The sequence below is a fragment of the Phaseolus vulgaris genome, chromosome 2 (assembly GCF_051622355.1).
Source record: "Phaseolus vulgaris cultivar YP4 chromosome 2, ASM5162235v1, whole genome shotgun sequence".
Classification (NCBI taxonomy): Eukaryota; Viridiplantae; Streptophyta; class Magnoliopsida; order Fabales; family Fabaceae; genus Phaseolus; species Phaseolus vulgaris.
This window is the reverse complement of record NC_143499.1, coordinates 4,687,256-4,704,522: the sequence shown is the minus strand read 5'-3', so window position 1 is coordinate 4,704,522 and position 17,267 is coordinate 4,687,256. Positions and strand designations below refer to the sequence as shown.

General features: G+C 28.2%; 1 protein-coding gene across 1 annotated transcript; it reads left to right on the top strand.

Annotated features, from left to right (window-relative positions):
• The first annotated feature begins 9,773 nt into the window (after positions 1-9,773).
• On the top strand, positions 9,774-12,192 carry LOC137810406 (tryptophan synthase beta chain 1). The gene is made up of 5 exons (XM_068611646.1): positions 9,774-10,279; positions 10,404-10,763; positions 10,892-11,325; positions 11,428-11,522; positions 11,793-12,192. Exons 1-5 carry the CDS (start codon positions 9,947-9,949, stop codon positions 11,972-11,974), a joined length of 1,404 nt encoding a protein of 467 aa, XP_068467747.1. The 5' UTR covers positions 9,774-9,946; the 3' UTR covers positions 11,975-12,192.
• Positions 12,193-17,267: the final 5,075 nt, after the last annotated feature.

Genomic DNA, 17,267 nt, shown 5'->3' with positions numbered 1-17,267 from the left:
TTCAAACCTAAATTTTTTGTTCTCACTCAACCATTTCAAACTGTCATCTTTACCACCATATTTATATTTCATTTTTTTAACCACTTGTCACATTCAATCTCCTATCCTTCGTCTCTATTCATAAATTAAATTTCAATGATTATTAAAATATATTATTAATAGTTAAAATATATTTCACTATTTTAAAAAAATATGTATTTATTATAAATGTAATCATAATATACTATTTATATTAAAAAAATATTTATTATTTGTTATATAAATAAACGTTAATATCCTTATTTGTAATAAGTTAAAATAGTTTCTAAAAAAATAAGGCACTTGGGTTTCTGTATATGGTAAAACAAACTTGTTATGCAAAAGAAAACTTCAAACTTCAAACATATAAAGTCATGAAAATTGAACAGAAGTTGGTGAAACCATTGAATGTTGTTATAAACAAGAGCATTCAGAGGTCCTTAAGTAGGTGGTGTTATTTTTAAGAGGTGTGGGGTATGAAAATGATTCCACGCCTAAAGTTATGGAAATGATTCAAGTATATTTCGTCCTTTTTAACAATATATTTTATAAAATATTTTTTAAATGCATTTTATAATTCATAAAAATTATTATTCATGAAATTACTTATGAGTGAAACCTATTTACTTAGGTTATAAATTACAAAAAATATTATTAAATGTTCTTTTAAGCATGCATTTATTATAAAAAAAATAATTAAGTTTCAGGTATTTTCTATAAAAAGAACTATCTATTAAATATTCAAAATTTATATATTTTTCATTTTGAAGTCTCAACTATTTAATTTTTTATGGAAATGTTAGAATGTTATCATAGTAACATAATTTTATGTTGTCCCATCATCTTATTTAAAAAATGTGAAATATTTTAGATAATTATTTAAAATCTAAATTATTGGTAGTTAAAATATTGATAACTAATTAGATATCAATTTAGAAATTATGAAACTAATTTAGAAATAAAAGAAAATTTAGTCTCTAATCTAGTTAGCAACTAATTATTTTTATCTCTAAAATTAATTTATGTTTCATGATTTTCTTGTAGTAAATTAAAATATTGTCACTATACTAAAACTATTGGATATTTATTTTAAGAATATATATAAGACTGGTTCATCTTATTTCCTTCAAAATTGGTTTTGGAATTTGATCATAATAATGAAAACCAATGTAAAATTTAGATTTCATCCTAGCTAAGCCATGAACAACTGTATACATCGCAAACTTTGTAGTTTACCACTATAAATATCTACAATTCTTAATGATGCTTTCAATAAAAGAGAGGTATGTCATATTCATACCATTGGGAATCCACTATTTAAATTTAATTCATGATAGTAAGAAAAACTGTTCTTAGAAGGTTAGATTTACGTGGGGGTATGAATAAAAAATATAAGGATTTATTCAGTGTTTTACTGTTATTTACGTGTAAAGTTTAACTGTCTCTTAAATATTTTTTAAAATTTTATTATATTTTCTGTCGATAAAAAAAAATTATTTCATACAATTAAAGAGTATTCAATAATAAATGTAAAATATTAATATTTAAAAATTATTTATTAATAATAAAAAATAATTTAAAAACTAATAATTTTTTAACCTTTAAAATAAATTTTAATTTAGTTAGTGTAGCAACTAATTATTATTTTTTCTATAAAATTAATTTTTATTTAATAAATGTTTTTAGTGTATACATACACTTCAGTTCAACCCTGTGTCTCTCAATCCTTCTAAAAAATTAAGTTTTAAAATGAAAATTAGAAAGGTGGTGCTGACAATGGCATGGCCATGTCTTTCACTTTTACCAGCCTGCATGTACTCTTCTTCTTCTTCGTTATACTGTCTCCTTGGCCACCGCCAATCTCTGCTTACAGTACAATACAGTGCCTCGTAATTATACTGTCACATACCTAAACGAAGATTACATATACGTAATAACTACAACCCACGTACCTATTTACTACGTTGGTTCACAACAGTTTTAAAACTATATATATATATATATATATATATATATATATATATACATCAGCTGTGAATTAACACAGATGTAGCCACCCGTATGAATTGTGAAGGAGATTGTGGTGAGGATTTGCCGCAGTTATAGTTCAAACTTTAATGGTCTGTCGTAACAGTTATTTCGCAGAAAAGTAGATTAAATTTTCTGCAGAATCTGCAGAAGGTACATACCTATATGTGTAGCACAGATCGTGAGATGGTATGACATATGTTAAATTATACATTATATATATATATATATGCAGTTAGTATTTAATACACATAATAAGGGAGATGATAAGCACTGGAAAACTGAGAAAATCAGTTGGACATTAATATCGTTGCCGGCCGGAAATTAAGAAACAGCAGCAGAGTAGTCAGTTGGAGCTAGGGTGCTAAATTACTGTTACAGCATCTGCATCCATCACCAAGTTCTGCTCATAATTTTGCTGAAGAATGCTGAGGCAGAGGCGTAGTTGAAGGCAGAGACCGTAGGGTTATTATTAATTTCGTCAGACAGAAGAAGAAGAAGAAGAAGAAGGAAATAGCATAGAATCTGAATACATAAAACACAAGAGTTAATTTGCCTTTTTAGGTTAGCTAGGTGTTAGGTGATCACTGTTTCTTTTTCTCCTTCCTCTGTTCTTTTCTCTGTCTTTCTGGCAAGGGTTAAAGTGGTTTTTAAATATAAACGAGAAGTGAAGGTACATGAACGATGGTGATTTTGCATCAGGTTCTGTTCTGAAATTTGGAGCTGGAATATGAATCTTCGAATATGCAGTTCAGTTTCACAAGCTAGCTTTTCTTTATGCATGCGGATTCTACAATTTTCATCACTGAAACCTACGTCTTTCTAAGTCATTTGGAGTCATTTTTATTTTTTTTTAAATATCATAGAAAAAACATTAAATAATTGATAATTAAAATTTTATTATTTGGTAACTAATTACATATTAATTTATAAATTATTTAATAATAATAGAAACTAATTTAAAAATTAATAATTTTTTTAGTCTTTAAAATAATATATAATAATTAATTATTTTTAATTTTTAAAATTAATTTTATTTATTGATTTTTTTATAGTGTAAAGCACAAAACAAAATAGTTATACCTTACAATTTATTTTAATAATATAATAATATATGTTTATAATTTATATTAAAATATAGAAGAAATATAATTAAAATAAGAATATTTTGAGTTGTATAATGAGTGTATATTTTTTTAACAGCCTTTTTTAAAATGAAAGATTAGATAACATTAAATTTGAAGTGGACAACTGCTTAACGGACAAAGAAAAAGCATTGAAATTGCGGTATAAAATGTAATCTAATAAATAATACATAAAATATTCACGTTATATCTCTATATATATATAGTTTTATTTATTAAAAAGTTACATAATTAATTATATTTTTTTTTTGTCTATTCTTTTTTGCTGCAGTGTTTTTTTTTTAATTATATTTCAAATGATAATATAAACAAGTAAAAATAATAATACTTTAAAACAATATAACTCTAAAAAGTTAACCTTATTATATTTATTTTTTATTTTTCTTCAATCAAGCAACATCTACTTTTACATTACTTTCTATACGTATTTTTTTCCCTTGTTCACTGGGAATGAATATACCAAATACATTGGTAGATAGAAGTGTAAAGAATGTTCTATAAATTAAGGGAAATGATACCTTTACACCCTCCATTTACGTGACACCTAACAAAATATTTTTTACTGTTAAAATATTAAAGAAACTTTATTCAAAATCTAAAAAATAATGACAAATTAATATATTAGTTGCCATCAACATTCACTTTGAAATTAAATATATTATTATTTTTTTTGAAAATTTTGGTTGTATTAATTTTTATTAAAAAATATAATATTTTATTATTAAGAGGGTTGTAAAATTGAAGTTGAAAGAAAACTAGTCTTGAAGAATTTTTTTCCAAAATTTAATACGTTCCACTCTAAGTTTTAAAATATTCGTATTCTCTATTATGTGTTATGTATAACTAATTAGCTTTTATTAGTATACTATTCCCATTTTGTTATTATAATATTAATAATAATTAAATAAATATTAAAATACAATAATAGTAATAATAATTTAAAATTAAACTATCCCAATGTATTAATTTATATTTTTTCAATAAAATAACTTCTATTTTTTATTCATTTCTTTTCTTCAAATTCTTTTCCACATTTCACATTATAGATACAAGTTAATATAACAAGGATCAATATCATATACATATTATTTTATACTTATAACCACATAAATATTTAATCACCTAATAAAGTATCTAAATCTCAATCCAAAATATTCACACATTTCAATATTCAAAATAGTACTTGACATCTTTAAAAAAAAAAAAAACTCATATTAAACATAATAAAAACTAATTTAATCCACGAAAAACATCAAAGATAAAATCAATCTAAATATCTTATATCAGAATTATTGTTTGTATCTATTATAAAAAATCTTGATATAAAACTTTATTCATCTTCTCACCACTTGTGTATCATACAAATACATATCATATTCAATACATTTCAAAATATACACATTACCATAAAAAAAATACATAATGCTATTCAAATAAATACAATTTCTTTATTCATACATATAGCTTAATCCAAAGAAAAAATTAAGCATCTGCCTCCACAAATTATTACTAAAAAAAATTATGAAATAGAAACCAATTTTAGAGACCAAAATTAGAAACCAATTTTAGAGACCAAAATTAATTAGTTGTTATAGTGACTAAATTATAAACCATTTTAGAGACTAAAAAAAATTATGATTTATAAATTAGTTTCTATTATGATTAAATAGTTTCTAAATTTGTTGGTTTCCAAACTAGCATCTAATTTAGTTACTATAATACCTAATTATTTTTTGTGTCTAAAATTGGTTTCTATTTCATGATTTTATTGTGTATTATGTTTTTGTTTTATAATTAGAATGATTAGATTAAGCAGATATTGAAAAACAAACACACATTTTTTTCTTCGTATGATCCACTTTATCACACAACAAATCAAACAAATAGAAAGAGTTTAAAAATTGTGTTTTTGTTTTTATTTTTTAGTCTCTTATTTTCTTAACCCACCGAACCAATTAATATTATTAGAAATATAAATGATAAAAATTAAATAGAATGAAACCCAGGGAATTAAATCAAGTAGAAACAGTGAATGCATAAAAGGCCCACTGATGGTCTAGTGATGATGAAGAACAGCCACATTGGTCCAACCCGTCAAGGATCTAGCCTGTAGGGTGGGGTGGGGGACCTTGGCCTCTTATTTTTTTTAATTATAATTATTTAATATAATATATGTATAAATAATATATTTTAATATTAACATATTATTCTACTTTATATATTACCAGAAAATTATTAAATAAAAATTAATTTTAAAAATAAAATAATTAATTATTATTTTATTAAATTAAAGATATTTTATAAATTAAAATAATTATTAATATTTAAATTAATTTTAATTATTAATACAAATTTATAAAATGGTTTATAAATTAGTATCTTATCTTACGTAGATAATTAATACTTTATATTTTAAACTAGTTTTTATTTGTATTTTAAAGATCAATTTAAAATATTATTCCACCAACTTTTTTTTAACTTTTATTTTTTAATTTTATATTTTAAAAATTTATTATTTATGTATATATTAAAAGTATATTTAATTATATAAATATTTACAATCTTCAAATAACATAATAAAAAAACATTCATATTTTATATATTTTTAAATTTAAAATTTCAAAAAATAGTGAGCTTACGAACCAGTCCATCACCTCAACATTGTTTCCTCCTGCACCTCTATAGGTTCTTTTCCCAGTTACATAAATTTTTGTTTTTCCAAAAATGTTTATATGTAATATTATGGATTATATAATCTGAAAGTCATTTTTTAAATTTGTAATTAACTTTCGGATTACATAATCTGAAAGTCATTTTTCAAATTCATAATTAATTTCTGAAATACATAATCTGTATGTCTTTTTATTTTATGTATGATTAGTTTCTGAATTACATAATCCAAAAGTCTTTTCTAGCTTCGGATTATGTAATCCATAAGTATTTTTTCAAATGTGTGTCTGAATTACATAACTTACATAAGTATTTTATGTAAGTTATTTCACTACTTGCAATTTCTCCCTCCACCCCCATTCTTACTCTGAACCTCCATATTTTTTTAATTCCAATAACATCCTTCTAAATATAGTGGAGAGTGTGTATTTTCAAATGGTGGTGAGTGATGATGAAAGTTATGGTTCAGGTAAGTTTTGTGGTGTTTCTATTAGTGGTGAATGTGTTTTCATTCGCTTGTCTTTTTTTTTTTTTAAAGCCACAAAACAAAACCCAACCCAACAAGACACAAGAATGAAGTACAAATCTAAAAGGAAAATATTATCTTCGTACTAAGAAATGTTGATTACAACGAATCTTCTCGTCAATCTAATTACACACGTTCAAATGATAAAACTGTTATCTCAAATACTGTAATTGGAGAATAATGAAAATGTTGCGGTTGTAAGGGAGGTACGGGATGCAGATAAGATTATTTAAAAAGTGAGAGTATGTTATTTTGGATTATTTGATTTTTTTTTAAAGGTTAAAACTGAATTTTTTATATTTAATTTGGAGGTGTGGGAAAAAGGTGAAGTATACTTTGCTTTTACACTACTAATAGCTGACACTATGTTGGCAAATTGTGGACTGGCCCAAATTCAGCCCAAAAGTTTACAAACACAGGGCAAGCCCAACCAAATGAGTCTATACGAGGGTAATTTCTCCCTGCACCATATCAATTACAACATGCAACGAGTTTGTTATTGAAAATGATAAAAATGTTTCTAAAAAATGATGAAAATAACCTTAAACAAAAGGATGGTGCAGATAAAAATTATTTCCATAAACTTTTATCCAGAAATATTTTGGATTTAGATTTCCAAAACACAATTTTTTTTTTCTGATAAAAAAAAATGGAAATTTTTATCCAAAATGTATTTTCAATTTTGTATTAGGAATTTTTTTGTGCGGAATGTATTTTTTTAGTTTTGAATTATATTTATTATTCTGAATTTTCAAATCTAAAATAAGGATAATTTTAAAATTCTGAAAAATGATAGAGTACAGGTTAAAATTGATACGGTATAGGAAGAAATTGCCCTATCTGAGTTGACAAGTCCAATTAAAACTAAGAAAAACCATTAGGACCTTTATTTTAAAGAAAAAAAAAACTATTTCTTCCTACACCTCCATATATTCTTCTCTCACCTCCATAATTTTTTGTATTTTCAAAAATATCCCTTTATAATATTTTGGATTACGTAATCTGAAAGTCTTTTTATAAATTCCTAATTAGCTTCCGGATTATATAATTCATAAGTTTTTTTTATATGCATGATTAATTTTCAGATTATATAATCTGGAAGTATTTTTTGGCTTCTGGATTATGTAATCTGGAAGTCTTTTTTTAAATATGTGTCCAGATTACATAATTCGGAAGCTACTCCATGAAGGTAGCGAAAAAATATAAAAAAATATTTTTATGTTTTGTATGTAGGTGGCAGAATAACCTACAGAGGTGGAGGAATAAACAGTCGAAAAATAGCTAGAAGGCATGATTCATTGGTGGTGCAAAAAGACAAACCTTAAACCTTTCCTTTAGCGATAGTGATATTTCGAGATCCAACAATTTAAAATATTAATATTTTAATTATATATTTATTTATTTATAACATCTAATATTATATTATTAAAATAAGTTATGTATGAACGTGTCAAAATATATTTTCCTTCTTCTGTTAAGTTTTACGCACGTTTAAGAGACACAGATACGTACCATGATTGAAACATTGGATACAACTTGGAATATAAAATCAACCACTTTTTATCCATAGTAAAATTCTTAAATTAATAGAAGAGGGGTTAATCATGATCGTTCATTAAGTCAAAACAAAAGAAACAACACCATCACCCACCATTTATTTATCATCCATTCATGTATAATTTCGACGAATTTATCTATTATAAAAAAAATCAATCCATTAAGAAAGTATCTTAAATCAAATCCATCTAATTAGTTTTATAAATACTCAATCATTCATTTACTATTTCAAACTAACGAATAATTTTATTAACACTTAATTAACTAAATTAGCTCTACAATTTCTTAAATTAAGACTTTCTTAAAAATTATTATTTTTAATCTTTTAGCTCTTTAATCAATATATGTTAGGTTGGATTTTCATTGAATATCAATCAATCAGTTTTAAGTAAGATATTATTACGTTAAACTTAGATATCATTAGTGTGACATTGACCTAAACATTGTTTGTTTAACTTTGGTTAACACCATTTATCGAAAAAAAAAACTTTTATATTTATAATATTTTTTATAGGAAAAAGTACATATAATTTTTTTAAATAATCAAAATAATAGAGTGACATATTAAAAAACTGGTATGATATTTTTTTTAAAATTGTATACGAGTGTTAAAAGAACAAGAAGAATTTTGCATAATTCACTAAATTTTAAACATAATTAATGTTGTACAGACATAACTGAAAATGTGTTGATTAAAAAAAATAGACACCATTCATTATAATACACCCACACCTTATATATTAAATATGTTTTAAATAATCATATACCGATGAAAATTAAAATTATATTTAACATTCATTCAATTCTATATCGATAAAAGTTTATTTAAAAATTTATAAATAGATAACAATTTTAAATTTGTATTATTTATTGATTGATTAAGCTTTCATACATCCCAACTAAAAAGAGCATTTGTCTTAGAAAGATAATTTGAAGGAAGAAAAGGTTAAATATATTCAAATTAATATAAAGGGTACGTAATAATATACTGTGACTCAAACTATCTTATCTATAATTTTTTAATTGAAAAAATTATTCTATTAATCATTCTTTAAAAAATTATTTTACTACTTGTTCTACTCATAATCCACTTACTTGTATTCTTTTTAAAAAAAAGTTATGTTTTACATATTATTATATGGTATCCTATTGTTAAAATATATTTTTTATTTGAATAAATCTGCATATTTCTTATAAAAAATTCATTAAATAAAATAATTTTAAAGATCAAAATAATTATTTACTATTTCACTAAATTAAAAACTGTTTTATGAATTAAAGAATTATTAATATTTAAAATAATTTTTATTTTAATAAAAGTTAATAATTTTTAAATTAGTATCTAAAATACTATTAACTTAAACTTTCATAACTAATTTAGATATTATTTCAGAAACCATTTTATAAATTTTTATTAATAATAAAAATTATTTTAAATATGACTAGTTTTTTTAATTTTTAAAATAATATCTAATTTAATCAATATAGAAATTATTTATTTTTGTTTTTAAATTTTTTACTTGTTAATTTCATTATAGTGTTTACACTCATTATTGTATTTTTTTTAAAAAAAAATCACAATTATAGTTTTTTTTATAAAAAAAATACTATATCTTCCTTATAAAGAGGTTTTCTTGTATTCAAAAAGGGTTATTTTTTCCTTCTAAATAAAGGAATTGGAAGAGGATGTGGATGAGGATAAGTGTTTCGTGAGGTTGAAATTTGAACCATGTTTCTAAGTCTGACCGGATAATGTGAAAAATAAGAAAAGCAATAATGGTCTGAAAAACACGTTTAAAATATTTATGTTTCGCAAATGAAAGTTGTTCATTCCACTTTGAAGAGTTTAATTGACGTTGTGAAATGGTGATAGTGAAATAGTGAAGTTCGTAACATGGTGCGATGAAGCCAGGCACACTATAAATATGGCCTCTGTGAGGAGCCATTGTTGCAAGCAAACACAACTCTCTCTCATTCTTCACTCACTCACACAAACACCATCATGGCTTCCAAACTGCAAGGGGCACTCGTTAGCTGCCATTCCAGAACTTCCAAGTTCGTAGATCAGAAAGAACGCGCCGCCTCCGTGGTGGCTCAAGCGGTGGTCACTCACCAAACTAAGCTCCCTCAGTTCACCGTTACCTACGTTCCCCCTCCACCACCTTCCATAGACAATAAGCCTTTCGAAACTCACCACCACGTGAAAAACCCTTCCACCTCTACTTCTGGAAAGTTCGGTAGGTTTGGAGGGAAATTTGTGCCTGAAACAATTGTAGCGTGTTTGAGCCAGCTTGAAGCTGAGTTCAAAAACGCCATCTCCGATGATGCTTTTCAGGTTAATTAATTAATTACCAAAATTAATCAAATTCATTGTTATTAATTACGTACTGTATATATGGAACAATAATTCGAAACGTTTTTAAACAAAACCTTGGATGGTTGTTCTTCCGTTCCCGCAGGCGGAGCTGGCGGAGGCTTTGAGAGACTATGCTGGGAGAGAGACGCCGCTGTATCACGCGGAGCGGTTGTCGGAGTATTATAAGAGCAGAAACAATGGGAAAGGGCCTGATATATACTTAAAGAGAGAGGATCTGAACCACGGTGGCTCTCACAAGATGAACAACGCTCTTGCGCAAGCCATGATCGCTAAACGCATGGGCTGCAAAAGCGTGGTCACCGCCACTGGCTCTGGACAACACGGCCTTGCAACAGCTGCAGCATGCGCAAAACTTGCTTTGGAGTGCACGGTTTTCATGTCCAACAAAGACATCGACAGACAGTATTCAAATGTGCGGTTGATGAAGCTGTTAGGAGCTCAGGTATAAACCATTATTCCATTTTCCATGTTTTTTTCCGGTAGAGCTCTATCAGCAAGTATCTGTGTTGTGTTAGAAACTTATAGGTTAATATTTTCTGCGTTAGTAACTGGTGGTTTGTGGATGCATAGGTTGAAGCAGTTGAGGGAGGGTTCAGAGATGCAGCATCAGATGCGTTTCGGTGTTGGGTGGGGGATTTGGAAGAGAAATACCACTTGACGGGTTCAGCGGTGGGGCCACACCCATGTCCGAGCATGGTTCGGGAGTTTCAGTCGGTGATAGGGAAAGAAACGAGGATGCAAGCGTTGGAGAAATGGGGAGGGAAGCCAGATGTTCTGGTGGCTTGCGTGGGGACGGGGTCAAACGCTTTGGGTCTGTTTCACGAGTTCGTCGGAGACGAAGATGTAAGGATGATCGGAGTTGAAGGTGGAGGTTTGGGACTAGAAAGTGGAAAACATTCTTCAACGTTGACCAAAGGAGAAGTGGGTGTTTACCACGGCGCCATCAGCTACTTACTACAGGACCACCATGGCCAAGTTCTTCATCCACATTCCATCGCCGCTGGGTCAGTAATTAACCAATTAATTAATTAATCATTTGATATCTTTCCCTAATCACAACTTCGTCCTCAAAAGCTTACAAACCCAGATTTGATATGAACTTGCAGAATGGAGTATCCAGGAGTTGGTCCAGAGTTAAGCTTTCTGAAAGAAACTGGGCGTGCTGAATTCTGTGCTGCAACTGACGAAGAAGCTCTTGATGGTGCGTATTATAATATTTTCAGTTATGAAAATTTTATCAATGTTAAGAAAACTTTTTCCTATTAGTATTAGTGATACTTTCACAATCATGCATGACAACTAGAAAGGGAAAGTTGACAATGAAATCTTGTAATTGAAAAGTGAAACAACTTTTTCTAGAATAATAATTTAAAAATTATATGGATTATATTGATAAATTGATGTTTTTAATTATCAATTATGAAAGTAATATTTATTTATTTATTAACTAATTCAGTGACACATTATGCAGCTTACCAAAAATTATGCAAATTAGAGGGCATATTTCCATCCCTGGAGGCTGCACATGCATTGGGTATCTTGGACAAATTGGCTCCGACACTATGCGACGGAACTAAGGTTGTTGTGAATTGCAGTGGTCGTGGAGATAAGGATGCAGCTATAGTCTTCGAACGCAGACTCTTAGACAAATAAGAAAAAAGAGAGAATTATATATAGGGAAAAGTAAATTTGTAATTAAATAATATGAAAAGATATTATAGTAATAATATTAAAAATTGTGGATGGTGAAATATCACCCAATAACAACCACAAAAACCGTTGTACGTTTTGTATGGTGATCACAAAACATTAGTGAGTTCCATTGACCTACTCATTTTCAATAATGGACCAACACTTACGAGACACTCAAACATTACTAGCCACAAAAAAAAAAACACTCTTATTTTATGGTATTTTATTTTATTTAGTCATAATCAAATATCTACCCGGAACATAACATTATTCATGATGTTGTTCCTTTCGTTGTCACGATTCAATTATGAACAAGAAGAGCCGTGATATTAACTGACTGGTTCCTTTCATAGTGTTCTGTGCTGGTTCAATCAGAGCCTCTTTATATTTGCATTGACCTTCCTGGTATTTTTTTTAACTCGTTTAAGGTATGTTTTATAGACACACACCAAAAAAATAAAATACACGAAGTGAAAGAAAAAGGGAAACGATCATAACTATTATATATGTGCTCAAATTCTATGATGTGACCATTTAAGACATAAACTCCCACTGTGACATTAAAGAGACTAACTCTATTTCCATCACCTACAAAACTTTCATTTTTAATATAATATTTAATTTCTTCTGTTTTCAAAACCCATAAATAATTTTAATAGTTCATATGTGTTACTACAAAATTATTAAATAAAAAATCATTTAAAAGATAAAAACTAATTAATTGTTATAATGACTAAATTAAATACTATTTTAAAGATTAAAAAAATTATTAATTTTTAAATTAGTTTATATTATTGATTAATAGAAATTAATTTAAAAATTAATATTTTTTTAAATTTTAAAATAGTAACTAATTTAGTCATTGTAACAAATAATTATTTTTAATCTCTAAAATTAGTTTCTATTTAATAATTTTTTTTTGGTAATGTCGAGAGATTGGATACCATGCATTTATTCTATTTTCTATATAATTTCGTTACTTTATTGCTCCGACTCCTCAAATTTATTTATAAATAAACATTATATATTATACGAATATCAAAATTTTGAATTTTAAATATATCAAAACTCTAAAGTAAAATATTATTGATTATGGGATAATATTAAATCATTAACATTTTTCAAATTAATTTTAATTATTAATTACAATAAAATAATTTAAGATATAAAAATAATCAGCATTCTATTTTATTCAATTAAAGAAGTTAATTAAAATTAAAAATTCATAAAGTATTTATATAATTAAATATACTTATACATAACCAAAATATAAAATTATAGAATTATAAAAAAAAAAGTGGTAGATCAAAGTTGTAACTTGACTATAGTAAGCCTACCTTCATTTATTTCAAAATCAAGGAACGATCGGATTAAAAAGAGAGTCGAAGTGATAATTAAGGGAAAATAAGAATAAAATAAAAACTAAAAACTAAATCAATATAACATCAATAAAAGTAATCAAAATTATCATTCTTTAAATCCAATTAAATAAATTCAAAGCTTATTTTTTATTATACAAATTTGTAATTCCCAAACAATAATTTACATAACTTTGTATTCCCTTATCACCTTATGATTTTTTTTTATTTTTTTTTTAAATAAAAGCTTTCATATCAGATATCACTATGCCACTTAAGATCTCAACTAGGCTGACACCTCAAGTAACAACAATCATTTACCATCACATGAAAAAAATATTATTAAACAAAAGAAAAAAATACAAAAATACGGGGGGACTAGACCAAAACCTATATGTTAACAAAAACGATGCATAGGTAGACTATACCTATTCATAAAGAATTCTAAGAACAGACAAGGTGGAAGCCTATTATACCAAAGAAAAGGTTCTCTATGAAAAAAATCCTAAATTAGCCAACTTATTAGCACACGCATTTCCTTCACGAAAAATATGAGTAACTGTAAACCTAATTTTCCCACAGTAATTAAGACAAGCATTCCATCGATTACGAAGCATCCAAGGAACATTTGTCCTAGCAGTAAACGCAACACAAACCAAAGTAGAATCACATTTCAGCCAGACATTAGTAAGCCCCATCTTTTGAGCTTCTTCCATAGCATGTATAACCCCATAAAAAACTCAGCAACCAGAGCAGTTTGAACTTCAAGAAACGCAGAAAAAGCTCCAATAAATTCCCCCATACTCCCACGAAAAATACCTCCGTAACTAGCAAGACCAGGATACCCCTAGCAGCCCCATCAGTGTTAATTTTTACCCAACCTGGTGAAGGAAACTCCCATCTAATAGGAAGAGGACGTAGAACTTTACCAGTACGAGTGTTAATACCAAAAACTTTAGCACATTGAAATCAAACATATCATTCTTCATTGAAGCTTTAGACGAATTACCTACTAGACAAGTTAAGTCTTTAATAACCAAAATAGCCCTAGAAACCTCAATCTTATCCTGAAAACGAGCATAATTCCTCATACGCCATATCATCCAAATAGAAAAAGTTATCACAGCTAGCTTAATTAATTTAACAACAGACTACCATAACTCTTAATAAAAGAAAGAAGATCATCCTTATTAGAGAAATGATAAGTAGGAAAAATGTGTTGAACCCAACTCCAAATACGCAAAACATTAGCATATTCAAAAAATAAATGTTGAATAGATTCCTCGTGCTTTTCACAAAGCGTACACACAGAACAAATATGCAAACCTTTATTTTGAATATGCTGATCTGTAGGAAGCCGCCCATGAAAAACTTTCCAAAGGACAAGAGTTTTGGAAGGCGGAATATATGAAGACCAAATAAATTTACCCCAACCACAGGAAACCCCTGGATCTAAGAAAAAAGTCCTAGCTGATTTAAGAGTGAGACGACCAGACTCATCTAGAATCCAATTAGGAATATCCTGTACTGCCCTAACCATGATATGACTAAAAAGATGAGGCATCTGCTGTAAAGACAATGGAATATTCCAATCACTACCTGTCCAAAACTGAGAGACTATATCTGGAATACTAGCACCATCAGATAATCCTGAAATATTTGCTAAAGAAGTAGTAGCACACCATTTATCATTCCAAAAATTAATAAGAGAACCTGTACCAACAGTCCAAGAAGTATAATCATGTATAGTAGAATAAAATTGCTTAATTCCAGGCCAAAGAGATGACGATCTATAAACCATTCGAAACTCATATTTTGATTTAAGGACCCTAGCTTTCAAGAGCAGAGACTAAGGCTTGTTGCTATAAGCAAAGTTCCAAGCAAGCTTAAGAAGATGTGCATTATTTTTATGGTGAAGGTTAATAATTTTCAAACCTCCATTCTCAAGGGGAGAACAAATCGTATTCCAATTAACAGTAGCTATACCTTTTTTCAGAATATCACCAGTCCAGATAAAATTTCGACACCACTGTTCAACTTGCTTAAGAAGAGAAACAGGCCATTTATACAAATTAAAACTATAAGCTAGAAGACCCGTAATCACCGTATTGACCAACTGAACTCGACCCATCATGCTAAGAGATTTACCTTTCCAAGAAGCTAGCTTCAATTTGACTTTATCAGCCAAAGGTTGAAGAAAACGACCCCTTGGAGCACCAACAAAGATAGGCACTCCTAAATAAGTGAAAGGCAAACAACCATGACTACAAGAAAGAATACGCTGAATTTTGGTGACAAATCTTGTAGAATTATCCATGGTGAAAAAACTACTCTTAGAATTATTAACATATTGACCAGAGAAATCACCATATGTTTTAAGAAAATTTCTCAAATTTCTAAGAGACTTAGTATCCGCCCTACAGAAAATAAAAATGTCATCCGCATATAAAATATGAGAGGGAGTGAGAAAACCTTGTGGACTAGCCATATGTAGAATCTTCTTATCATTCACAAGCTTTGAGAGACCTCTACTAAGAACTTCCTTTGCAAGACAAAAAAGTATAGGAGACAAAGGATCACCTTGTCTAACACCTCTACTACAAGGAAAAAAACCCACCAAACTACCATTTATTCTGATAGAAAGCATAGCTGAACGGAGAATAGTACTAATCCAACCGACAAACGAGGGGTGAAAACCAAAGCGTGACAAAACTGATAGTAAAAACTTCCAACTTAGAGTGTCAAAAGCTTTGTGAATATCAACTTTGTAAGCCACATTGCCTCCGTCAACCTTTTTAGAAAGCAAGTTAATAGCTTCAGAAGCAATACTAATACAATCTTGAATCTGTCTGCCCTGCACAAACCCATACTGATTAGGAGAAATAATTCTGGTAGCCACAAGAGCAAGCCGATCTGCCAAAATCTTGGAAATAATCTTAAATTTAAAATTAGCAACAACAATCAGCCTGTAATCTTTAATAGATTCAGCACCCTGAATCTTAGGAATAAGAGATACCACATTACTGTTCATTCCAGGGAGAACCCAGTTTTGTTTAAAAAACTGTTGGACTGCATTACAAACATCTGTCCCAATAATATCCCAACAAGAATGATAAAAAACACCACCAAAGCCATCAGGACCTGGAGCACTATTACCATTAAGGTTAAAAACAACATTCTTGATTTCCAAAAAATCAGGACATTTAAGCAACATCATATTCTCCTCAGAGGAAACCAGCTCAGGAATATAAGTACCAATAAAATCTTCCATATTGTTTGCATCCTGATCATGAGAAATAGACTCGGCATAAAGAGTTTTATAAAAGTCCAAAATATGTTCCTCAATGAGTGTAGGATCCTCAGTAACAACATTATCAATTCGTAGACGATGAATCCCACTAAAATTATTCCTCCTCTTGACCACAGCATGGAAAAAAACAGTATTTCTATCCCCATATTTAAACCAAAGCATTTTAGCCCTTTCTTTCCAAAACAAATATTGACAGTGAAGAGCCTGATCAAGCTCCACTTTAGCGATCCTTTCTTAATAGAGAAGTCCATCAATATCAGACATACTAGCAGTCTCTAAGGTTTGTTGAAGACCAAGCAAAAGACCCTGTTTAAGAAAACGACATTGTGAACATTACCAAAAGAATTTTTATTCCAGTCACGTAGCTCAACTTTCAACCTTTTTAACTTGTGATGTAAAATAAACATAGGACAACCAACAACCTTATTAGCCCAAGAATCACGAATAAGCTTCATACATGAAGCGTCTTGAAGCCACATAGAAAAGAAACGAAAATTGCTAACCTTCTTCAAAGAATTACTAGCAAGACTAGTAAGAATAGGGGAATGATCATAACAATTTTTAACAAGAACCTGATAAGTACAAG

Coding starts and splice junctions, on each gene's coding strand:
- LOC137810406 (XM_068611646.1), top strand. CDS start 9,947: ATGGCTTCCAAACTGCAAGGGGCACTCGTTAGCTGCCATTCCAGAACT. Junction 10,764..10,891: donor TGAAGCTGTTAGGAGCTCAG/GTATAAACCATT, acceptor GTGGATGCATAG/GTTGAAGCAGTTGAGGGAGG. Junction 11,523..11,792: donor TGACGAAGAAGCTCTTGATG/GTGCGTATTATA, acceptor CACATTATGCAG/CTTACCAAAAATTATGCAAA.